A 25,687-nucleotide genomic window follows, 5' to 3' on the forward strand; every position below is an offset into this window, starting at 1 on the left:
TATTTGAACATGGCTATCATATCACCCCTTAACCACCTCTTCTCCAGGCTAAACATGCCCAGCTCCCTTAGCCGTTCCTCATAAGGCATCGTTTCCAGGCCTTTGACCATTTTGGTTGCCCTCCTCTGGACACGTTCCAGTTTGTCAGTGTCCTTCTTGAACTGTGGTGCCCAGAACTGGACACAGTACTCCAGGTGAGGTCTGACCAGAGCAGAATACAGTGGGACTATTACTTCCCTTGATCTAGATGCTATACTCCTATTGATGCAGCCCAGAATTGCATTAGCTTTTTTAGCTGCCGCGTCACACTGTTGGCTCATGTCAAGTTTGTGGTCAACCAGGACTCCTAGATCCTTTTCACATGTACTGCTCTCAAGCAAGGTGTCCCCCATCTTGTATTTGTGCCTCTCATTTTTTTTGCCCAAGTGCAATACTTTACATTTCTCCCTGTTAAAATTCATCTTGTTTGTTTTTGCCCAGTTCTCTAATCTGTCAAGGTCGTTTTGAAGTGTGATCCTGTCCTCTGGGGTGTTAGCCACCCCTCCCAATTTGGTGTCATCTGCAAATTTGATCAAGATGCCCTTGAGTCCATCATCCAAGTCGTTGATAAAGATGTTGAATAAGACCGGGCCCAAGACAGAACCCTGTGGCACCCCACTAGTCACTCTTCTCCAGGATGAAGAGGAACCATTGATGAGCACCCTTTGGGTTCGGCCAGCCAGCCAGTTACAAATCCACTGAGTGGTAGCATAGTCAAGACCGCATTTTACCAGCTTCTTTACAAGAATATCATGGGGCACCTTGTCAAATGCCTTGCTGAAATCAAGGTAGGCTACATCCACTGCGTTCCCTTCATCTACCAGGCTTGTAATTCTATCAAAAAACGAGATCAGGTTAGTCTGACATGACTTATTTTTCAGAAATCCATGCTGACTATTGGTGATCACAGCATTCCTTTCTAGGTGCTCACAAACTGTTTGCTTAATGATCTGCTCCAGAATCTTCCCTGGTATTGATGTCAGACTGACTGGGCAAAGAAATAAAATAAGTAAAGATATATATATATTGCTTTCTTTTCCCATCAATGCTTGTGTTGTTGTTTAGTCGTTTAGTCGTGTCCAACTCTTCGTGACCCCATGGATCAGAGCATGCCAGGCACTCCTGTCTTCAATGCTTGTAATTATATCCAAATATCACTAGATGGCACTTTGTCCTTTATTATAGGGAAATACTTAAAAGAAAAATATAAAACCCCTGCAGTTGTTTTTTAGCCACACTCTATCACTGTAATTCCATCCTTAATCTCTCACTCTACTTTCTCGTGGTGTACTTTCCCTCTAAACTAATATTTTGATATTTGATTTCCTGTTTTCCCTCTTTCATTACAACTTATTTGCAAAGCTTCCCAGGATACAAAAGAAAAGAATAGAATAGAAAAATAAAATAAGAAAGCCTTTAAACCCAGCTTTGTCTCCTAATACAAACAGGGGTTTTACAAGTCTCCTTTCTTATTTGCAAAAACCATGTATCTCAGCAGAGTGATTCTTCCTTTTGGGGGTTTTAAAACCAAATCTCCCTGTACTTCATGGACAGAGAACTTCTCCCTTTTCTGTGAGGAACCTCTTTATTTGAAAAGGCAATCACACAGTAACCCTGTATTTTTACTAGTGCTTGCTAAATTTAAAGGGACATGGGTGGTGCTGTGGTCTAAACCACGGAGCCTCTTGGGCTTGCCGGTCGGAAGGTCAGCGGTTCAAATCCCCACAACGGAGTGAGCTCCCGTTGCTATGTCCCAGCTCCTGCCAACCTAGCAGTTTGAAAGCACACCAGTGCAAGTAGATAAATAAGTATGTCCCATTGCACCAGAAGCGGTTTAGTCATTCTGGCCACATGACCTAGAAAGCTGTCTGCAGACAAACACCGGCTCCCATGGCCTGAAAGCGAGATAATGACCGCAACCCCATAGTCACCTTTTACTGGACTTAACCATTCAGGGGTCCTTTACCTTTGCTAAATTTAAATGCATGAAATTCTGGAAGCAGAAGGAACAAAATAGCAGGCAACGTGAAATATACCGTATTTTTCGCTCTATAACACGCACCCGACCATAACACGCACATAGTTTTTAGAGGAGGAAAATCCGTAGGCATGCCACCCGTAGGCATTCCCTCCATAACACGCACAGACATTTCCCCTTACTTTTTAGGAGGAAAAAAGTGAGTGTTATGGTGCAAAAAATACGGTACTTGGAGACGACTGTTGATTTCATGTTCTTTATTTCAACTCATGGCAAATAGGGAGTAAGATTTCCCCAAAACCTCTGGCTATATATACATTATTTACACAATGGCTCCCTCATGATTGGCTGATTCAACTCCCCACCTGGAGCTGATTCACTTCCTCCTGGAGCCGGATTGGGCGGCTCCTGAAGACCAATCAGGATGCTGCCTTCTAGGATCCTACTTGCCTATTGTTCTAGGATCCAAGCTCAGTACATAACACAACGTTAGGCCAAAACATGCATCAGCTGGCCGTACTTACTGGCAGTCATAGGAGAAGGCCATCAGTGTTGACTGACACCTACCTTGATTTTGCAGTTTTATATATTTGCCCTTCCAACACGCTGCATCTTTACCTCTGTGTCCTCTCTGGCAATCAGCCCTGCCCTTCCTGATTTCCCATCCACTGATCCACCACCCTGCCTGGAGACTGCCTAACCATGGAGCTAAGGCTACAGAGCAGCTCCTGCTTGTGGTTGGATGGGAACCAGACATGACAAGCTGCCTCTTGCCCTCCTGCTCTTGGGGCTTTGATGAGAAACTGCCCCTCCCCCGCCCCAATTAACTGTTAGAACTATAGAACCAGAAGGGTCCCCAAGTGTCACCTGGGCTGACTTCTGAGAAAACTCGCTGCTTCTAAAAAGCCTGAACTATATAAATCTAGGACACGCTACCTCCGGTCCCCGCCACAATTACAAGCAGCTGGGCTTACTTCTGAGTAAGTGCTTATTCTTTCTTTTTAAGAAAGAATCATCATACCCGTGTCACTCTGCAAAGCGAAAAGTGACTCAGCGTTTCTCAAGCAGCTGGCGGTGTGAAGGCATCGGCAGGGAGTGTTTGTTTGAGACCAGGAGCCAAACAATTCTTCAAGCCACGTGTGAGTAAAGACTGAGTGGAAAGCTGAAAGCTGGATGGAGCTATGGCTGGACTTGGAGCTGGAGCTCAAGTGGGAGCTTCATATTTTCCAGTAGAGAAACTGGGAGAATCCAATTATATGTCATGGAGTTTACAGATGCAGGCATTTTTAAAGAAAGAACAATGTTGGACTGTTATTGTTAACCCTCCTGTAAAAGATGAGGATGAAGAGTTAGATGATACAGACCAAAGGCTGGAAGATAAAGCCTATGTCAATCTAATTTTGAGTTTAGAGAAGTCACAGTTATCTCAAATGTGAGACCTTGAAACAGCAAGTGAGATTTGGAAAGCACTGAGAGCAATACACATTAGAGACACTGCTGGCAGCAAAATTACTCTAATGAGAGCTCTGTACCGAGCTAGACTAAGTGAGGGTGAATGTGTTTCAACACACCTTCAAAGAATGCATTATTTATTTTCACAGTTAAATGAACTTGGGGAACATTTTTCTGAGCAGAGAAAGGTTTATAGTGTGCTGTCTTCACTTCCTGAGTCATGGGATAATTTTGTGATGACGCTGGAGGCAATTCCAGAAAGCCAATTAATGATGCATTTCTTAACTGGGCATTTGCATGATGAGGAGGAAAGACGCCATGAGAGGAAGGCGACAACACCTCACCATAACTCCGGAAATGGGAGGCGGTCCAGTAAAATATATGCAACTGATGAGGAGCGGCAACATAAAGAGGTCATTGTCCACACAGAGGAAGCAGCGTTCACAGTCAGAATATGCTATCATTGTGGGTCAACCAAGCATTTAGTATGACAGTGCACTGTGTTTGTGGGAGAAAACACAAGAAAATGGCGGCCTGCATTTGCTGAGAAGCGAGGAGACAGAAATAGTCGAGTCCAGTATGTTTCTGCAGCAGTTTGAGGCACCAGTCACGACCTTGGACAGGACTGGATTTTAGACTCTGCAGCGACAAACATTTTTGTTAAGTCTGCACAAGCCCTTGTAGAAAAGCAACCTTGTAAATCTGTAAATGTAGTACTAGCTGACGGAACAGTGCATGAGTCAGCTAGAAAAGGTAGTGTGAATAGTAACTGTTTAAACACCAAATTTACCAATGTATTATGTGTACAAAGTGCAGAAAATAATTTGCTTTCAGTTGCAAGTCTTGTTAAACAGAAGTTTAAGATAACTTTCTCTGGTTCAGGCTGTAAAATAGAGAAAGCTGGAAAAGTGGTTACAGCGTCACCAAAGAATGGTTTGTTTGTTTGTTTGTTTTTAAAGACCAGCTAGTAAGTGAGTCTGGGGCATGTGTTAAATCCTGTAATAGAGCCTTGCATGATGAGTGCCAGCATCTGTGGCATCGTCGTTTGGGGCATGCCAATTTCCGCAGTATTGCAAAAATTCCAGAATTAAGTAAGGGAATTAAAATGAAAAAATGTTCAGCTTTTCTGGACTGCAATACCTGCAAGGAGTCTAAAGGTAAGCGGGGATTTTATCCTGCAAGTAATAGAATTAACAAGAAGCCATTTGCTTTAGTACACTCAGACTTTTGTGGGCCATTTGCAGAATCCGAAGGAGGAGCAAAGTTTTTTCTGGTTCTTCTGGATGATTATAGCAAGTATACTTGGGCAGTGTTTTTCAACCTTTTTTGGGCAAAGGCACACTTGTTTCATGAAAAAAAAATCATGAGGCACACCACCATTAGAAAATGTTAACAAATTTAACTCTGTGCCTATATTGACTATATATAAAGTAATTCTCTTGAATAGGAATCAAATAAACACAAAGAAAGTATTTTATAATTACTTTATTATGAAATAGTAAGTAAACAGAAATGTGAAAAATTATAAAATACTTTATTTTTAAATCTTTCGAATTTTTCAATTTTCCCCACGGCACACTAGGCAACATCTCGCGGCACACTAGTGTGCCGCGGAACAGTGGTTGAAAAACACTGTACTTGGGTATACTTGTTAAAACACAAAAGTGAAACTGGTCAACTGATTAAAAATTGGGTCAACTATACAGAAAGGCAGTTTCCTACAAAGTTACCCAATTGCAGAGTGACCGTGGAGGCAAGTTCATGTCTGAAGCCCTCCAGATATGGTTGAAAAAATGTGGCATTAGTCACTGTAAATCGTGTCCTTTTTCACCCGAAGAAAATTCGATTGCAGAATGCAAGATAAGGTATTTACAAACAATGGTAGACTCTATGCTATGTCATTCTGGCTTATCCATAAAATTATGGGGAGAAGCAATTCTCTGTGCTATTTACATACAGAACCGATTGTTTCATTCTACCTTAAACAATACCCCTCATTTTTTGCTTTATGAAAAAAAGCCTTTTTTGGACCACGTTAAAACTTTTGGTTGTTGGGCTTGGGTTCACATCCCAAAAGGACAAAGAAGGAAAGGAGATCCCAAGGCAAAGAGACTTAGATTTGTTGGTTGTGGGAGTCATATAGCCATGGTAAAGGCTTGTAATATTGCAGGATGCCCCCTGACCTCGGCTGACCAGCACTCTGAGCTTTACAATGCATTGGAATGCATTGACCTTATAAGGAGTTATGTTCCCCCCCTCTGGGCAGTGTAACCCTATATGGTTTGTGGGTGGGTTAAAGCTTGACTGGATGAGGTAACGTGAGACATTGGAATGCAGCCATAAAAGGACTGGAGGGAGAGGAGAAGTCTGAAATGAGCTGTCCTCTGTCCATGGAAATATTGCTGGCCTCTGTGTCTTTATTTTATGCTAAAAAGCACCATTTTGTAACGGCTGGCTCTGACAGTTGGTTATCAAAGTTGGTCAAAAGGGTATCATTTTGCACTAGGGTGTGGCAGGTTGGGCTCGTTTACATGGAAATTCAGAAGTTGTTTTATCTTCAGAAGGTACAGATAAATTTGTGAAATCTGAGGAAGAAAAGCCACAAATTAAAGGAAGTTCTGAAAGTGATAGTGATGAGGAATCAGGGGATGAGGGTCCCAGTACACAATCTCCAAAAGCTGAACCAATTTCTCCTGAGCGAGATGAATCAAGAGGGGAAGATAGTTCAGAGGAGGAAAGTGCTCAAGTTAGAAAATCACAAAGAAGCAGTAAGGGGGTACCTCCAGAAAGGTTTACTATACAAGAAGTTAAAACTGTTGATGTGAAGAAAGAACCTTGTGATTATGAGGAGGTTTAGGAAATAATAATGTGGAAAAATGCAATGAGAGCAGAAATGAAATCTTTGGCAGAACATAATGTGTTTACTATTGAGCCATGGCCAGAAGGAAAAAAGGCAGTGGACTGTAGATGGGTGTATAAAATAAAACACTTGGCAGATGGTAGTGTTAAGTACAAAGCTAGGCTGGTAGCACATGGCTTTATGCAAAGAAAAGGTGAAAGTTTTGATGAAACCTTTTCTCCTACTGCAAGGAGTGAAAGTGTACGTTTATTGCTAGCTATTGCAGCACAACGTGGGTTTAAGGTAAACCATTTTGATATTGAAACAGGTTATGTTAATGCAAATCTGCACGAAGAAATTTTTATGAATCAAGGACCAGGATTTGAGGCAGGTGAACAGAATTCTGTATATAGGTTACACAAAGCAATCTATGGGCTCAAACAATCAGCTAGAAATTGGAACGAGCTTCTCGATAATGCTTTTAAAAATCTTGGCATTAAAAGAAGCCTAGCTGATAATTGCTTGTACACTAAAGGAAAGGGTGATAAACAAGAATTATGTTTGTCTTACGTTGATGATAAGTGAAAAAATTTGCAGAACTAAGAAAAGAGTTTAAAGTAAGAGATTTGGGACCAGTGAAAAATTATCTCGGTCTAGAAATTCAAAGGACAAACAATGGAAGTTTTTTGTTGAGTCAGATGAAAGGACGAAAGGCTATATGATTTCTGACATGATTGAGAATCGTAGAGCCAGGGACGGAGAACTTTAAAGCATTAAAATCAGGATGTGGAAAATATGAAAACGAGGAGAGGCAGGAATTGGAGATATGCTTCAGAGGTCCAGACTATGGGGAGCCCTGAAAAATCAATAATTACAATTTGGATTATAATTTGGTCTTTTTTTAATTTAGTTTTTTTGTTTTATTTGGATTATGATTGGATATGTGGATCGGATGTTTTTTATTGGAAAATTAATACAAATGATTTGAAAAAAAGAAAAAGATGGGCTCTGCTTCAACATGTTGTGCCCTTCCAACCATCTGTAAACTGAACTTCACGATAATAAAAATTTATTTTTAAAATGTATTGCTGATTCATTTTTTGAATGTTTTAAAGAGTTGTTTCTACCAATAATTATATTCAGTCTCATTATAAATCCCTTTCAATTTTTTAAAAAATAAATCCTGTCATGTATATGTAGTCGAAATTCAAAAAGAGGTTCCCAGACTGGAGGTTATCCACACAGAAACCCAAAAGAAAAGGAGGAAGTCTCCAGGTGGAAATATAGGCCTTTATTGAAATACAAATGTTCCTGCAAAGAACCATATCTGATAAAATGCTTTTTAAAATAAACTTCCAAAATGCACATCATTCCTTTTTTTATTAAAATATTTTATTAACATATAGAACCCATACATGTACATTTACACAATACCTTATTTTCATAACATAAAGCATACCTACATTATATTATACCTACCTATACTATACATACCAACACACCTAACCCCACACGAATACCCTCAAAGTGACTTGACTTCCAGCCGTTCTTGTTACACTACTTTATTTTTCCAATTGGCTTAAACACATTTCATTATTTATTTAATCTCTTCTATCTTAACTTTACTCTCCTTTCACTCTAATCATGTTCTGGATTCACTCAATATCTGTCAAAAGTTCTACTTTTTCCACATAGCTTTTGATGTATTCCTTAAAGATAGCCCACTCCTTATTCACTTTGCACTCCGACCACATGTGTAGAAAGGTTCCCGCCCCGTTGTTGTATCTCCAACAAACATCACTACAGTTTTTATACATTTTTGCCAGTCTAACCAGGGTCAGGTACCATCTGTATTGCATTTTCGTTACATTCTCTCTTAAATTGTACCATGCCGTAAATTTAATATCCCTGTCTCACAGCAGTTCCCATTAGCTCATCATATTTTCCCCTAAATCCTGGGCCTACTTTACCATCGCTGTCTTCACTTCACCTTTACCTCCCATTCTACTCATCCAATCTTGAAATTTCTTTCTCAAATCCTTTTTCTTTCTCTTTTGTCATCTCTGATTTGAAAGAACTGCAGCCACTTGTTCAAATATTTCTTAACTTCCTTATATCCTTTCAATTTAAGTTTATTATTTTCCTCTTCCAATAATCCTTATATGTTGCCCAGTTGTTATTCATTTAAGCATTGATATGGTTTCTCCCCTGTATGAATTCTTTGATGGGAAGTGAGATGGGTCCCCTGGCTGAAGCTCTTTCCACATTCAAAGCACTGATATGGTTTCTCCCCCGTATGAAGTTTTTGATGCAAACTAAGACCCTGCATGTACCTGAAGCTCTTTCCACATTCCAGGCATGGATATGGTTTCTCCCCTGTATGAAGTCTGTGATGGGAAGTAAGCTGCCACCTCTTACGAAAGCTCTTTCCACATTCCAAGCACTGATATGGTTTCTCGCCTGTATGGACTCTTTGATGGGAAGTGCGATCACCTCTCTGACGAAAGCTCTTTCCACATTCCAAGCACTTATAGGGTTTCTCCCCTGTATGAATTCTGTTATGGGAAGTGAGTTGCACCCTCTGACTGAAGCTCTTTCCACATTCCAAGCACTGATAGGGTTTCTCGCCTGTATGGACTCTTTGATGGGAAGTGAGATCACCTCTCTGACGAAAGCTCTATCCACATTCCAAGCACTGATAGGGTTTCTCCCCTGTATGAATTCTGTTATGGGAAGTGAGACCGGAACTATGACGAAAGCTCTTCCCACATTTCAAGCACTGATAGGATTTCTCCCGTGTATGAACTCTATGATGCACAGATAGATGGGAACTTTGACTGAAGCTCTTTCCACATTCTAAGCATTGATAGGGTTTCTTCCCTGTATGAATTCCTTGATGGGAAGTGAGACCGGAACTGTGACGAAAGCTCTTTCCACACTCAAGGCATTGAAAAGGTTTCTCCCCTGTATGAATTCTTTGATGGATACTGAGACCATCCTTCTGATTGAAGCTCTTTCCACATTTCAAGCATTGATGGGGTTTCTCCCCTGTATGAATTCCTTGATGGGAAGTGAGACTGGAACTGTGACGAAAGCTCTTTCCACACTCAAGGCATTGAAAAGGTTTTTCCTTTGTATGAATTCTTTGATGGGAAGTGAGACCATCCTTCCGACTGAAGCTCTTTCCACACTTTAAGCACTCATAGGGTTTCTGCCCTGTATGAATTATTTGATGGGAGGTGAGATGTTCCTTCCGACGGAAGTTATTTCCACATTCCAAGCACTGATAGGGTTTCTCCCCTGTATGAATTCTTTGATGGCAAGTGAGACCATTCTTCCGAGTGAAGCTCTTCCCACATTCTCTGCACTGATACAATTTCTCTCCGCTGTTAGTTCTTTCATGTGAAGAGATTCTATCCCTCCGAACAAAGCTCTTTCCTTGATGTGAGGTGGACTGGGGGCTCTGGCAGATGTTCTCTCCGCACTTTGTATATTTATCTGACTTCTCTGCTATGTGAATTCTGTTGTGGTCCCCCTTGTTCTTCCCTTCCAATTCATCACCATCTGCAATGAAGAGAGAAGCTAATTAGAGTCTCAGGAAGAACAAAGTTAATGAATGCTTGTGATAGAGGAGGAACTGAAGAGAGTTAGATGTGAGCCCTTACTATAGTTTTCACTGTTGGCTGGTATTAACTGACATATTGCTTGGTTTTTATCTGGGATAAATTTTGTTTGGCTCAATCCTGGAATCCACTCCATCTCCAATTTCCCTTACAGCTCTGAGGCTGACATTTAAGAAGGCCTGGCCAGTTCAGACAACCTGGTCATTGCTTTAAAAGGCATGACTAGATGAAAAAAAATTGCAGAGAAAACAGTGTTGGTCTCCATCCAAATAGTGGAGGTTCATCACATAGAGGTATGTATGGAATTTCAAAACCGAAGTTACTTGCTTAATTTCAAAACAGGTATTATGATGCCACAGGAAGCATTACCAAGAGGGTCCATGACCCCACAATTCTCCTCCTTGACTTCCTTATGCAGAGCTCTCTGGTCAAGATCCAGCAAATTGTTTGTGAAACATCTTCACCTGCACACTCCCCACCAGCAGTTATCTCAATCTGGTTGGTCTTTATACCTAAATCACTTTCTTCAGTTTGAACCTCCCTCCCATGTTCAAGAGTAGACTAACTCTGTATTGTTTCATTGGTAACAGTAGAGGAAAAGTGACTATAACTCACACTTAATCGAAACACAACGGCCATTAGAGTTCCTGACTATGCATTCGGCTATGCAATGTTGAATGTTCTCTGTTCCCTCCTGTTTCCCTTTTTTTCTTTCAATTTAAACCTATTCAGGAACCTAGAACTCATACACTGAACACTAATGGTGAACCATATGTTATACATACTTCGTCTACATATTTGTATATTAGTCCTATGATCCTTGTTTTTAAAAATAAATAAAAAGTTATTCCAAAAAGAAAAGAAAAAGGCAAGACACGGAGTCCCAATCTGCGGTCAATTTGCAACGCAGGATCAGGTTACTTTCAAGAGTCGTGGCTTCTAGTGCTGCCCAGTGGATCGGTAAGTTGTCTGACATTGTTAGGATATTTCCGTTCCACCTTAAAAGGGAGCAGGCTTTTGTGAGTCACAGAGTCTGCGTATTTCCTGTGCACAGGATGTTTGTTTTCTGTTGCTTTCGTTTCTCTCTGTGTCAGAGACACTGAAGCAGACAGTCATGTTTTTCTTTGTTCTGACCAACGCTGAATAAACTTGTAAATATGCTCTCCTGCGTGCATCTTTTGCTGTGCATTATCTGCTATACAAGATATACTGAAATGTCCTATACAAGTGTATCAAGACAATAGATCCTGTTTGGCTTTGCTGAACTCAGAGAGTTGCAAGCAAAGAACCAAGTGCTTGCAGATTAAGCTACATCGTGCAAGAGAGTGTATTCAGAAAGGACTCATTCAGGTGTCCTACATGCCAGGAAATGAAATTCCTGCTGATCTGTTGTCTAAGGTTGTTAACAGAGAACAGCTTAAGGTTTATTGAAGGCAGTTTATGTACAAAGGTTGCAATTGGGTTGAACCACAGGTACTACAGGTTACACGGAAAGGGGGAGGATGTTAGGATATTTCCATTCCACCTTAAAAGGGAGCAGGCTTTTGTGAGTCACAGAGTCTGCGTATTTCCTGTGCACAGGATGTTTGTTTTCTGTTGCTTTCATTTCTCTCTGTGTGTGTCAGAGACACTGAAGCAGGCAGTCATGTTTTTCTTTGTTCTGACCAACGCTGAATAAACTTGTAAATATGCTCTCCTGCGTGCATCTTTTGCTGTGCATTATCTGCTGATAAGAGCGTGCATAAGCTCTGGAATGTGGCAAGCTATTTCTGGAGCTCGTGTCGCTAATTGCTGATACTGCGTGTCTACAGGAGATTGATGGACGTCCGGAGGCGACGTGGGGCCATGATGGACTTTGTCTCCCTGGCAGTATCCCAACAAAAGGTTTCGGGCCCAGATTCATGGCACTTACAGGAGAGTAAGACTGCAACAGATTGCTGAGGTATGTGTGGAAAAGCGAAAGCAAATAAGGCTTTTCTGTTTGCCGCGGCAAGAGACTTTGAACTCCGGCAGACTAATGGGCCTGGGAGCCGTGCCAAAGGCTTCCTGATTAATGAGCTGCCGAGATAAGAAGTATCTGAAGTGAAATAGACTCACGGCTCAAGTAAAAACCTGGAATGGAGTTTTTCCAAGCTTCTGAGGCTGCTGAGTGCCCAAAGCTAAATCGGCACAATTATAAAACCTGGGCTGTGTGGTGTGAGAGTTTACTATGACAGTTTGGAGTGTGGCATACTGTGTGTGAGGCCCCTCCAGTTCCTCTGACAGATAGATGGAAGGCCCAACATTCGAAGGCCATAGACGTAATAGTCTTATCCATCTCTCTGGAGGAAATTAAAACGCTGGCTGGCAATACTACAGCACGTCAGATGTGGAATGCTTTGAAAGTAGCCCATCTGCCAATCATCCCAGCCCAGAGTTTGACTGCATCGGAGGTCCTGGCTGTTTCCCAGAATGTGAATGAATGCAGGGATGCTGAGGGTACCAGTTGCAAGCTGCAGGGGGAGCTGACTGTGATGTCATCCCAGGCAGCATTCCAGCCTCCAGGGGGAGCGAAGGAGTCGGCAGCTGTGAGCTCTGTTTCTCATGGGAGCCAAGGTCATCCTCACAGATACTGGAAGGCCAGAAGTAAACAGAGACAGATGCCTGCAGATGGCCCGGAGCAGAAGGGGGGTGAAAAGCCCAAGCCAGGGAAAAACAAGGCTTTGTTTGCTGGCACAGCTTCACCAAAGGCTAAAGGCAAGTCTGATGGCCAGGAGCAGGGGGGCAAGCAGCAAAAGCCCACGCCGGTGAAAAACAAGGTTTTGCTTGCTGCAAAAGCTGCTCCAAAGGCCAAGGTCAGATTTATTGTGGATTCTGGATGCACCCACCATCTCGCAAAAGATAAGCATCTTTTTATCTCCTTCAAGCCTCAAGACAGAGAGATCCACCTGGCTGACGGAAAGGCGTTACGAATTGCAGGAGAAGGGACTGTGAAACTGGCAAGTCTGCATACAACCATCAAAGATGTACTTTATGTTCCAGGTGCTGCAGACAATTTGCTCAGTGTCCCACAGCTGACTGGGCGTGGTTTTGAGATTTCCTTCAAGAGGAGCGTCTGTGTCATCAGGAAAGGCAAAGAGGACATTTTGCATGCAAAGTTTATAGATGGTTTGTTCTGTATAACTTATGATGACAATGGTGCTGTTGTGTCTAATGTTGATTCTTGTTGTGTTGCACAAACTAACAAAGTTCTTCATGCAGGATGCATTCATGATGCACACAGAAGGTTTTGTCACTTGTCGTGGCAGGCATTGACCAAGATGACAGAGTTGGTTGAGGGTTTGAACATCAAACCCTGTAAGTTTCACATGAAATGTGTATCTTGTGCAGAGAACAAGGTGAAGGTTGCTCCAAAAGGCAAGGAGTCTAGCAGGCAGGCTTCCAAACCCTACCAGCTAGTCCACGCAGACCTGGTTGGTCCACTTGCGCCCTCTTTGGGTGGAGCAAAGTACTTCATGGTTCTAACTGATTCTTTTTCCAGGTACATTCATGTGTTTATGCTCGAGCAGAAATCACAAGCATTTCCTAGGTTCAAGGCATTCTGTGCTTGGTTGGAGAATGTTCACGGTAAACGTATCGGCTGTCTCTTTACTGATCGGGGCGGGGAGTTCACTTCTCAGCAGTTTGAAGCTTTCCTGACTGAGAAGGGAATCCAGCATGACTTGTCAACGCCTAGATCGCCATGGATGAATGGGCTTGCGGAGCGAGCAAATCAAACTTTGCTTCAAGGCCTGAAAACCTTGTTGCATGATGCCAAACTCCCTGAGAAGTTTTGGGGGGAGGCTCTGTCGAATTTTGTTTACACCTTTAATCGCAGATTGTCATCACCTATTGGTTGCACTCCCTCTGAGAAGATGTTTGGTAAGAAACCTCACGTCAAGCACATGAGAATCTTTGGTTCTGACATGTGGGTACACACCCCACAGAGCAACAAGCTTGGGAAGCGTGGGGCACATGGTTTGTTCATGGGGTACGAAAAAGGTGCATACAGGGTATGGATGACTGACTCTAAGTCCATAAAGTTCACAAGGAGTGTTGAGTACAATCCTAAGTGGGGGGGAAATGGGGGAATTTTCCAGAGTTACCCAGAGGAAGATGAAGGTGATGTGAAAAAAGCAGATGGTGCTGAGGAAGCTGAGGATGATGATGATCAGAGTTTGGATTCCAGCTCAGTGGGCGGCGCTGCCGCTGATGTCAGCGACAGTGATGACACAGTGGACTACAAGAGCGCAAAGGCCTCAGTCAGACCATCTGATGCGTCTGACAATGAACTGGAAGAACCACTGTTCACCATTGGTCACTTTTCTCCTAAGAGAGAGGAGATGAGTCCAGAAGACTTGCGTCTAGTACACAGATCTGAGAGAGCCACGAAGGGCAAACCTCCAAAGAGATTTGTTGATGAGTTTGCTAAGACAGCAACTGCTGTTCTTAGTAGCTCAGAGAAAGTGTGGGAGCCTTCAAGCTTCAAAGAGGTTCAGGAGTTAACCTCTAAAGATGCTGAGCCTTGGCTTAATGCCATGTAGGCTAAAGTTGATTCCTTGAATAGGAACCAAACTTGGGAACTGGTATCGGTAGTCCCAGGAATGAGACTGGTTGGCAGCAAATGGGTCTTCAAGGCCAAGACAGACCAGAATGGCAAGGTTGTCAGACACAAAGCCAGATTGGTTGCCAGAGGTTTTCACAGGTACCAGGACAGGATTACCACGAGACCTACTCACCCACCGTCAAGTATGAGAGCATTCAACTGATGCTCAAGATTGCTGCAGAGGAGAAACTGCATGTTTCCCATCATGACATTAATACAGCTTTTTTTGTACGGGATTTTGGGGGAGGAGCTGTATATGCTTCCACCTGATGGAATGCAGATACAGAAGGAAATGGTCTGTAAACTCTGGAAATCCTTATATGGTCTCAAGCAGAGTGCTAGGTGTTGGAACACAAAACTCACTGAGACGTTGCTTTCTCTAGGTTTTCACCAGGGCAAAGCTGATCCATGTGTGTTTGTCAAGGTGGAGGGACAAAACAAACTGTATTGTTTATGTTTTGTTGATGATCTTCTGATGTTTTGGAAGAATCAGGCTTTGTACCAAAGCTCCCTAGCTCAGCTGAAGGAGCACTTTGACATGAAGGATCTTGGTGAGGTATCCAACTATCTTTCTCTGCAGGTAGAGAGGGACCAAGCAGGTAATTTTCTGGTACACCAAACACAGAAAATTGCTGATGTATTAACCAGGTTGAATTTGGTTGATGCAAACCCAGCAGACACACCGATGGTGACAGGTTACCAGGTAGATAGTACTGCTGAAGTGTTTTCTGACACTACGCTGTACAGATGCATTCTAGGCAAGTTGAATTTCATTGCTAGATGCTCAAGACCTGACATAGCTGTAAGCACCAACCTGCTTAGCAGACATGCTAACAATCCTACTGTTCTGGATTGGAAAGCTCTGAAGCGCATAGCCCGCTATTTGAAAGGGACTATGCACTACAGGCTGAGGTTCACCAGTCAGAAGACTGGAGGTCTTGAAATCTTTGCAGATGCTAGTTTTGGAAGTGATACCACGGATGGTACAAGCACTTCTGGAGTATGCTACATGTACAACCACTGTCTGTTTGACTGGTTGTGCAAAAAGCAGACGACAGTGAGCCTAAGTTCCTGTGAAGCAGAACTCAATGCTCTGTCATTTTCACTCATGGATTGTGAATGGTTGATTCAACTGTTTAAGGACATCGGAGTTTCTGTGAAATGTCCTATACAAGTGTATCAAGACAATAGATCCTGTTTGGCTTTGCTGAACTCAGAGAGTTGCAAGCAAAGAACCAATTACTTGCAGATTAAGCTACATCGTGCAAGAGAGTGTATTCAGAAAGGACTCATTCAGGTGTCCTACATGCCAGGAAATGAAATTCCTGCTGATCTGTTGTCTAAGGTTGTTAACAGAGAACAGCTTAAGGTTTATTGAAGGCAGTTTATGTACAAAGGTTGCAATTGGGTTGAACCACAGGTACTACAGGTTACACGGAAAGGGGGAGGATGTTAGGATATTTCCATTCCACCTTAAAAGGGAGCAGGCTTTTGTGAGTCACAGAGTCTGCGTATTTCCTGTGCACAGGATGTTTGTTTTCTGTTGCTTTCATTTCTCTCTGTGTGTGTCAGAGACACTGAAGCAGGCAGTCATGTTTTTCTTTGTTCTGACCAACGCTGAATAAACTTGTAAATATGCTCTCCTGCATGCATCTTTTGCTGTGCATTATCTGCTGATAAGAATGTGCATAAGCTCTGGAATGTGGCAAGCTATTTCTGGAGCTCGTGTCGCTAATTGCTGATACTGCGTGTCTACGGGAGATCGATGGACGTCCGGAGGCGATGTGCGGCCATGATGGACTTTGTCTCCCTGGCAGTATCCCAACAGGTAGAGCATTCAATCACGGTGCTGGTTTTAGACATTTTGAGCTGCCGATACATCATGGTGGTCGGGGAGCTGTGATGTATTCCTAGCTCAAATTGCCTGCAGATGACAAAGGCGCAGGCAGGCAGACAGGCAGAGGAGCCCGAAATGGTGCCCCCCTGAGCAAGCCCCAATACCTCTCCAGCTCCATCCAGCCATGTCCGCATCTCCCCTCTGCTGGAACTCACCAGATCTCTCAGAGGTCCCTGGGAGGGAACGCTCAGAGGTTGTGCGAAGGGATGCAGGAGACAACCTGACCAGATCAACTGTCCATCTTCCCCCTTCCATCCTTACGAGCTTTGCAGGATCCATCTCTTTCATCCTTCCTGAGGAGTCAAGAAGCCAAAACAAGCTGCAGGGTCCTGGGAGAGAGGAAGAAACAAAGGGAGCCTCAGAGGCCCTGCAGGGATTCTCTTGCCCTAGATATTCTCCTGCCCCTGGAGAAGCACAAATGGGGCAGCCCCTTCCCAAGAGAAGCCCCATTTCTAAACATCTCCAGTGATTCCAATTTCTTCTGTATGCTCCTCACCCCACATGCAAGCCTGGCATGGTCTGCACAGTAGTGACCTGAGAGTAGATCCCATTGAACTCAGTGGGGATAACTGACAGAACTTGGTACCAAAACCAGTCACCGTCCTGTCCGCAAGCCTGAAAACTGAAACTCCAGAGCATGGGCAGAAAAGAGAAGAGTAGATATTACATGTAGGTGCCCCCATGCTAGGTGCTTTGTATGGAGAGCCCTGTTCACAATCTTTGAGCTCTCTCATCACAAGCCAGGCAGATGTTGTGGCCGTATCCACCTCTGTCAGGAGTTGCATGGGGTCCAAATCTGTATGTGGAAGCAGAGGAGCCGGTGATGCCACATTTTTGAAATATCATGAGACTAATACACCCCTCCTCCTTAGATATCGTCTGTGCTTATACACCATCTTCACAAGTCTCCAGTCCCAAAATGTGGCCCCCACCCTGGGACGGAAGCCATCAAAGTACAGATCTTCCCCATGTCCTAAATCTGCAGTGTTCTTAAGGACACCAGGCATGTATATCCTCCAAAAACTCCAGAGGTGAGCTTTACACTCCTCTTGTGACAAGATTCCCAAAGGCTTAGGGTAGCTTGATAGAACTAGTCTATTTTGTTAGTAGTAGGAGCCACACAATGACTGATAATCCCTCTTTTGTCCCAGAAGGTGGGGAGTAGGTGCCTTTTATCCTTGCTTTATTCTTCTTGATAATACATAAATAAATGCCCCCTTCTGTATCTTACATTTCTCTAAGAGAGCATTATTTACAATCATGCTTGCCATATATTCCGTATAGATTGTCTTAGTTCCCTTTAGAAAAGTCTGTCCAATCCCTGGCTCCTGCGGGTTGGAGTTCCAGTTTTACCTACGCACTGTGGAAGTTATAAGTTTAATGTAAATAAAACATTCTGCAACAGCAGCAGCTGCAGAGAAACTCCAGGATGGGGAACATCCTTGAACGCTCACTCTGGGATCAGAGAGAGAAAGGTTGGCAGACCTGCCACCCAGAGCCCCCTCCTTCTCCTCCCTGCATCGCCTCACCCCCTTCAGGACAAGATCTTGGGGTCCTTCAGGCGGCTTTCCCCCCTCTCCTCTCAAGGAAGGCAGCTCCCTTCCCTTGAACCCTGGCAAGCCCAGTGCAGCCAGCTCAGCCCTCTGGCTCTCCCCTCTTCTCCACGGAGGAGCCCCAGGCGTGGCCCCTGCTGCCCAGAGAGGCTTCCCCTGAGGCTCTGGGCTGGAGACCTGAGCTGACCTGGAGGAGGATCTGGCAGGGGGGGGGGAGGCCGGCCTGGCAGGGGCTCCTCCCCTGGAAGGGGGGGCATTCTGGGGGCATGCCCTCTCCCCCCCCGGACCCCTCCCTCCTTCCCCAAAGAAGAGCAGAGCTGCAGACCCCCCCCTGGAAACTGGCCCCCTCCCAGGCTTGGCAGAGAGGAATGGGGGGGCAGGACCCCCCTCTGCCCCCAGACTCGGGGGTCTCCCCCTGCAGCCCCGGGACCCCCTTCTCCCATGGGCCCCCCAAGGGGGGAGAGAGAGGAGGAGACTCACCCCCGGATTCTTCTTCCCAGGAGGGAAACCGAGGCAGCGCGGGGAGGAGACAAGAGACACGGAGGGAGGGGACTCGGCTCTGGAGGACCCGCCCCGCCTCTCCACTTCCTGTCCTCTCTAGGACTCCGGCTCCGTTCCCTTTAACCCTTCGCAAGCTGAGCACAGCCCCCGGGCTGGCTGGCTGTCCTCCTTCCCTCCCAGAACCCGGGTGCTCCGGGGCATGTGCAGAGTTCTCTGAGATTCTCGGCTCAGAGGCCGCTTAGTGCCCTGCGCCCAGACGGGTGGGGGGCAAATAAAATAATAATAATAATGCTTCCCCTGCTCACTCGCAGAGGGAAAGTCTGTTGCAATATTAGGAGGGTCCCTTGGGAGCAAAAGCCTCCGCTGGCAAAGCAGGAGACTCTCGACTGGAGGGTCCTGGGTTCAAGCCCCACTTTAGGCACCGCAAAGGGTTGGACTGGAGGACCCTCGACCCCCCTGTGAATCTGTTAAATGCAAATAAATAAATCAGGACACCCCCCCCCCCAGTGGGAGACCTCGCTCCAGACTTAGAAAGTGACCTTCAGCGGGGACGAAGGTCGGGTTCTGCATTCAGGCAGGAAGACTCAGAGGCGCCAAGGTCAGATGGGGCGCCCCCCCCCCGCTGCTCTCCCTCCCGCCCCCCCCCCCAAATTCTGGAGGAGGAGGCAGCTTGTTTCCCGCTGGTTCCGATTCAACTTCAGAATCTGAGTGTTATGTACTGAGTGGAATAGGATCCAAACTGCAGCAGTCTGATTGGTCCTAGAACAATAGGATTCAGAATGCAGCAGTCTGATTGGTCCTAGAACAATGCAGCAGTATGATTGGTTGGTTGGCAGGAACCACCCAATCCTGCTCCAGATATAAGTGAATCCACAACCTGATTGGCTTACAGTAGAATTCTGGAATTAGCCAATCATGTGCAGCCCATGGTGTAAATAATGTATATAAAGCAGATACTTTGAGGGGACTTTCATTCATTCCTCCTCACCACTATGAGCTGAATAAAGAGCATGAAATCACTTTGCGACTCTGAGTATATTTCACTTAGAATTCAGAGAACCGTAGAATTTTGGAGGTGGAAGGGACCCCTGAGGGTCACCTAGTCCAGGCGGGGGGAGGTGGGGCGGCATGGCCAGGATCCGGGAGGGCGCGGGGAGGAGGAGGGGAAGGTGGTCCGGGATAGCCCCTCCGCTTTCCTGGAAGCGTCGCCCTGAGGAGGGCCTCTTCGCTTGGGGGGAGCCTGGTCCCCTTGGGCTCTGCTTTGTCCCCAGCGATGCCCAAGGGGATCCTCCATGGACAGAGCCAGTCTACCTTGGAGCGGGGGAGAAGGAGAAGGGGAGGATGCTCTTCCGCTCCTGCTTGCGGAGTTCCCGGGGGGGGGGCACAGGGTCGGCTGCTGCCAGGAGGCTGGGCTAGGTGGGAGGGGTCCCCTTGGTCCGGACCCAGATTCTGCTGCTGCTGCTGATGATGATGATTTGGGGCTCTCCCGAGGCCCTTCCGCTCCTAGAATCACACCCAGGGACCATCTAGTCCACCCCCTTTTTCTCCTCCTCCTCGCAGGAGCCTCCTTCGGCAGATCCTCGCCCCCGGTGGCCAAGCTGGGCTGCTGGATCCTGGAGGAGGCTGGGGGCAGAGGCTCAGTCATGCCCAGTGCCCTCAAGCAGCGCCCTGCCATTTTGTTCCTGCCCCCACCCGGGAGACGCCTGGAAGAATCTGCCCTGGAGTCCAAGTTGCCCCCGGAGGTCGAGGCCGGCCTGGTCTTCAAGGTGCTGGGTCTGGAGACCCCCAATATAAGACCGCCACCCTTAAAATAAAAACCAGGCCCTTTGCAAAGCCCAGCCTGCCCCCTTCCCATCCCTGCTTCTCCTTCACCTTGAAGCACCTCTAAATTCAGCCTCACTGTGATATACCCATTTCACAGGCGCCACAAGTAAGGCTGGGAAACTGCACCCATTTCGCTGTGGCGCTGATGCGGCATTTCCCAACCTGGGCATGAGTTAATTATTATGCCCACACACACCCACACACCCTTGATTTGTCTCCTTTCCAGCACTCCTGCGTTAAGAAGTAAAATTAAATTAAATGATTCTCTAGATCTTCAGTGTCAGCAAACACTCCTTCCCCAATCTCTGTTTTTAAACCACCAGTGTCAGAATTGCTTTCTTTGGAGGTTTTCCAAACAGAGGCTGCAAGGCCAAATGTCAGGGATTCTTTATTGCAGGGGGTGGGACTAGATATCTGTTGGGGTCCAACCTCACAGTTGTTTACTATTGTTATTAGTTTCTTTTAAAAAGATCAGTGTTGAACAAACGCCATCACCCCAGTATGACTCCCCTTTATCACAAACACAGCCCAACAACATTATTTTGACAGCCCAACAAGACAATGACAAAAACCCACCTACAGCATACAAATCAATGTGGCTAACCTGATCCAAAACACCCACCCACCCCACTCACCCATGAAAACAAAGACCACCACAGCCAACCACAAATGAACAACCACACCCTAGGCCAACCCAAGACGAATTAATTTCGTCTTGCGAGGTACCACTGTATTAGTAAACAATATATCCTTCTCCTGCCTCCCTAAACATCCCCACACTTCTGACTCTCCCATTCTACGATTCTGTGATGGAAACTTGAGTCAAATTGTTGCCACAGAAACTAGGGAGCTAAAGATGCTTTTCTGGCAGTGGGACAAAATGTCATGGCTAAAATCCTGAGAGGAGAAACTGGAAAAACCTTTAGTAGAAAGTTCTTCTTTTGCCAATGAACTTTGCCTCTGCCTGATTTATGGAGAACCAGATGCATCCACTCCAAGCAAGCTTCTGCAGCTCTGCTCCCCATCCAGACATGGAGCACCTTTACATTGAAGACCAAGACGGGTCCCAGAAAGAGAGACTGAGGTGAATGTGTGGGTTGTAAGCCGGGAGTCATTGGAAAGCAGTCACTGGGAGTGGCGCAGAAGGTTCTGTTCAGCAGGTGAAAGAAGAACAGGAGGAAGAAACTGTTCATAACACAAGCTACGATCTCGTATGAGGAAAGAGATTTAATATGCCTTCTTCCCCACCCCCCAGTGGATTAGGAAAGAAGATTAGTAAAAGAAGAGGAAGCAGGATTGGATGAACATTAAAAGACACAATAATTTTGGACTGTGACTTGACTGAGATTTGTTGGAACAGTTTTAATAAGGCTTTATAGAAACTGGACCTAGAAACTGGAGAAATACTAATTTGTATTACAGTGGTACCTCAGGGTAAGTACTTAATTCGTTCTGGAGGTCCGTTCTTAACCTGAAACTGTTCTTAAACTGAAGCACCACTTTAGCTAATAGGGGACCCCTGCTGCCGCTGCGCCACTGGACCACTGTCTGAGTGGTTAAGATTGCAAGGCTGGGCTATGCGGGCACAATGTAGGGAAAGTGCCATCTTGCTGAAGGTTACTGGATAATAAATACAGCTGGGTTTATCCTGGAGAGCATATTCTGAATAATTATTGCTACAGAGTAAGAATCACTCTGTGTGGGTGACGAGGAGTAGGGGGGCACCCAGGGGAGAGCTGGGGGAAGCCTACCTTTCTATGTGTTGACAAATGATATAATATATATGATACAAAAGTGATAAAGGGTATTTTTAGTTATTCTCCCCCGCCCTTTCTCTTTTCTATACAAATATGTTTTGTGAAAGTTGTTTAATAATGTTTGCGTTAGTTTTTCTTTTGGTTTCCACTCTGTATGAATTCTTTGATGGGAAGTGAGAACATCTTTCCGATTGAAGCTCTTTCCACATTCCAAGCACTGATATGGTTTCTGACCTGTATGAGTTCTTTGATGGGTCTTGAGATAGGAACTGTGACCAAAGCTCTTTCCACACTCATGGCATTGAAAGGGTTTCTCCCCTGTGTGAATTCTTTGATGGGAAGTGAGCTTGGCCCCCTCCCAGAAGCTCTTTCCACATTCCAAACACTTATATGGTTTCTCCCCTTTATAATTCTTTGATGGAAAATGAGACTGGAACTATGATGAAAGCTCTTTCCACACTCATGGCATTGAAAGGGTTTCTCCCCTGTATGAATTCTTTGATGGGAAGTGAGCTTGGTTTGCTCCCGGAAGCACTATCCACATTCCAAACACTGATATGGTTTCTCCCCTGTATGAATTCCTTGATGGAAAGTGAGAGTGTAACAGTGACGAAAGCTCTTTCCACACTCATCAAAAGATAGCCCATCCCTTAATCACTTTTCCAACTCATTGTAAATCTTTTCCCAGAATTCCACTATCTCTTTGCATTCCCACCACATGTGTAGAAAGGTTCCTGCCCCGTTGTTGCATCTCCAACAAACATCACTAGTTTGTATACATTTTTGCCAGTCTAACCGGGGTCAGATACCATCTGTATTGCATTATCATTACATCCTCTCTTAAATTGTGGAATGCCGTAAATTTAATATCCCTTTTCCACAGCCATTTCCACAGGCTCATCATATTTTCCCCTAAATCCTACGCCTACATTACCATCGCTGTTTTCACTTGCTCCTCCTTTACCTCTCATTCTAGGAGCAAATCATATAATTTGGAAATACGTTTACTTTTAGATTGGATTAAGTACTCATCCAATCTTGAAGTTTCTTTTTCAAATCCTTTTTATCTTTTGCCAATCTCTGATTAATTTGAAAAAAATTGCAGCCAATTGTTCAAATATTTCTAACTTTATTATATTCTTTCAATTTAGGTTTATTATTTTACTCTTCCAGTAATCCTTATATGTTGCCCAGTTGTTATTCATATTCTTTCTCTTTACGGTCATGATTTCTAATGTGAGATCCCCCAAGGTGTTTCGGGTTCTAGGTTTTTTTGGGGATGGAATGGCAAATTGCACATCATTCCTATTCACCAAAGGATCGCTGCAATCTTAATAGTTGCACCCCAATGTCATCATCCTGAGCTAACCAAAATCATTTGGCTCTTCAGATAAGCCCTCATCATATAATCGTGTGATGACATATAACTATTTTTTTGTGTTTTTCTTTTTTAAGACTTTGGCTAATATTCCTAACCACTAAATGTCTTACAACGTCCTCTTTCATCCATCTACAAAACAGTTCAAGATAAATCACAATTGCCATGCCTGGCTGATTCTCTTTCCATGCATACAACTCCAACTTTTTTTCTTTTCAGGGTTCTGGAACAGACATTTGCTACATACATTACCTAAAAGCAGCTCGTTCTGTTCCATCAAAGGTAAGCAGGCACAGGCCTTTTCAGTTAAGCTAGGCCATAGGCTTAAAAGAAATCGGAATCATCCAAATGAAGTTTTATTGAATTGTTATTTTCTACAACGTATACATGTTATGAAAGGGCTGTCACCTGCAGGATGAAGCAAGGTGTTCAGGATGGAGCAATGGCTTCAAGTTACAAGAAAGTAGATTCCATCTAAACCTCAGGAAATACTTTAGGACAGGAAGAGTTCTTCCAGAGTGGAACAGACTCCCTTGGTAGGTGCTGGGCTATCCTTCCATGGAGTTTTTAAAGCAGAGGTTGGATGACCATCTGTCTTGGACGAGATTCCTGACTTGCAGGGGGCAGGACCCGGTGACACCCAGGCTCCCTTCCTGTGGGATGTGAAACTTATAGCAGTCAAGTACAACATTTCTACAGTGGACATGTTTGGGGATGTTTTCTACTACTCAGGAGAAAACTTCCTGTTTCCTCCTGAGCTGGGACAGACTTCCACTACATGTGACTTGAAGTAGGTGTGGCCTATTCTGGGTAGAGGAGCACATGTCCTCCACGTTCTGATCTTTTTCTCCATTTTGTCTTTCTATATGTTAGGAGAAGTGACAGCTCAGTTGCAGTCACTTGGGACTAACACCCTTATGGGATAGTTCATATAGTTAGACACTTTTGTAACCCAAGTCTGCCTTCAGGGATGCATCTGTGAACTGAATGAGTAAACTACTTTTATATTGACTTTAACAAGATTGTGTAGTGTCTTTTTATGAGGGAGTAGAAGGGATCTTACCAGAAATCCTATATTCAAAGAGGCTTAACAAGCCTGCAACAAGCTAACCACCGTGCTAATTTAAAAAGTTTGAAACTTGGACCAAAGTGTTGCCACAGGAACTAGGGAGCTAAAGATGCTTTTCTGGCAGTGGAACAAAATGTCACAGATAAAATCCCGAGGGCGGAATCCAAAAATACTGGAAAACACTGGTTCCTTCCAGAAGGTTTTGTCCTTTTCTGCTGAGGCAACTGGATTTATTACGATTTGTGTTTTGTTATCTCAAGGTCACACCGAGCCAGAAAGATAAATCTGTGAGCTCAGTGGGCTGGTTTCTCTTTCTTACTTTCATTTTCTAACTTTCACATCTGCTAAGTCCCCTGAAGCTTTGTTCTGTAACGAAGCTGAAAAACCTTTAGTAGAAAGTTCTTCTTTTGCCAATGAACTTTGCCTCTGCCTGATTTATGGAGAACCAGATGCATTCACTCCAAACAAACTTCTGCAGCTCTACTCTCCATTCAGACATGGAGCACCTTGGCATTGAAGACCAAGAAGGGTTCCAGAAAAAGGGACTGAGGTGAATGTGTGGGTCATAAGCTGGGAGTCGTTGGAAAGGAGTCTCTGGGAGTGGCAGAAGGTTCTGTTGAGCAGGTAAGGGAAGAACAGGAGGAGAGAGAAAGAGCTCCATGGAAAGACAAGGCTGCGTTGGGATGAGCTGGTGTGGGAATTATCGGCAGAGAAAAAGGTACATCCAGCAAAAGGGGATGCAGTGCAACTCCTGAAACTGTTCATAACACAAGCTATGATCTCGTATGAGGAAAGGGATTTAATATGCATTCTTCCCCACCCCCAGTGGATTAGGAAAGAAGATTAGTAAAAGAAGAGGAAGCAGGATTGGATGAACATTAAGAAGGACAATAATTTTGGACTGTGACTTGACTGAGATTTGTTGGAACAGCTTTAATAAAGCTTTATAGAAACTAGACCTAGAAACTGGAGAAATACTAATTTGGATTATTAGACAATCATAATAAGAGTCATATTGCACTGTCTGAGTGGTTAAGATTTGAAGGCTGGGCTGGGGGGGCGGAATGTAGGGAAAGTGCCATCTTGCTAAAGGGGAGGGAAAAGGCTGGATACGAAATACAGGTGGGTTTATCCAGGAGTGCATATTCTGAGT

At 44.5% G+C, this 25,687-nt stretch overlaps 2 protein-coding genes and 2 long non-coding RNA genes across 7 annotated transcripts in view; 1 reads left to right on the forward strand and 3 right to left on the reverse strand.

The window, feature by feature from the left end:
• Positions 1-7,578: 7,578 nt before the first annotated feature.
• LOC309525845 overlaps positions 7,579-25,687 on the reverse strand; it is a 39,984-nt gene continuing 21,875 nt past the window's right edge. Inside the window, exon 2 of the long non-coding RNA XR_014216541.1 lies at positions 7,579-8,269. This is a non-coding gene — a long non-coding RNA (uncharacterized lncRNA). The remainder of the gene's footprint in view (positions 8,270-25,687) is intronic.
• Positions 7,579-25,687, reverse strand: part of LOC309525763 (uncharacterized protein) — a 28,638-nt gene continuing 10,529 nt past the window's right edge. Inside the window, exons 3-4 of the mRNA XM_082211278.1 lie at positions 22,746-23,727; positions 7,579-8,032 (exon numbers count right to left, since the gene is read on the reverse strand). The gene's annotated coding sequence lies outside the window, so the exon portion shown is untranslated. The remainder of the gene's footprint in view (positions 8,033-22,745; positions 23,728-25,687) is intronic.
• LOC309525850 lies at positions 7,957-25,278 on the forward strand. Its single transcript, XR_014216545.1, has 2 exons — positions 7,957-8,072; positions 22,818-25,278. It is a non-coding gene; the product is annotated as an uncharacterized lncRNA (long non-coding RNA).
• The window catches only part of LOC309525818 (uncharacterized protein), a 106,673-nt gene continuing 89,483 nt past the window's right edge, over positions 8,498-25,687 (reverse strand). For 3 of the 4 annotated variants that reach the window (XM_082211417.1, XM_082211418.1, XM_082211416.1), the window contains exons 2-3: positions 16,608-16,781; positions 8,498-9,872 (exon numbers count right to left, since the gene is read on the reverse strand). In XM_082211417.1, coding sequence (XP_082067543.1) covers positions 8,986-9,872; positions 16,608-16,740 — 1,020 coding nt within the window. In that variant the 5' untranslated portion in view covers positions 16,741-16,781 and the 3' untranslated portion in view covers positions 8,498-8,985. Of the gene's footprint in view, positions 9,873-16,607; positions 17,522-25,687 lie in introns of those variants that run through there. The other variant, XM_082211415.1, reaches the window with a different exon arrangement.

Source organism: Podarcis vaucheri (genome assembly GCF_965113315.1).
Source record: "Podarcis vaucheri genome assembly, chromosome: 2".
NCBI classification, from domain to species: domain Eukaryota; kingdom Metazoa; phylum Chordata; class Lepidosauria; order Squamata; family Lacertidae; genus Podarcis; species Podarcis vaucheri.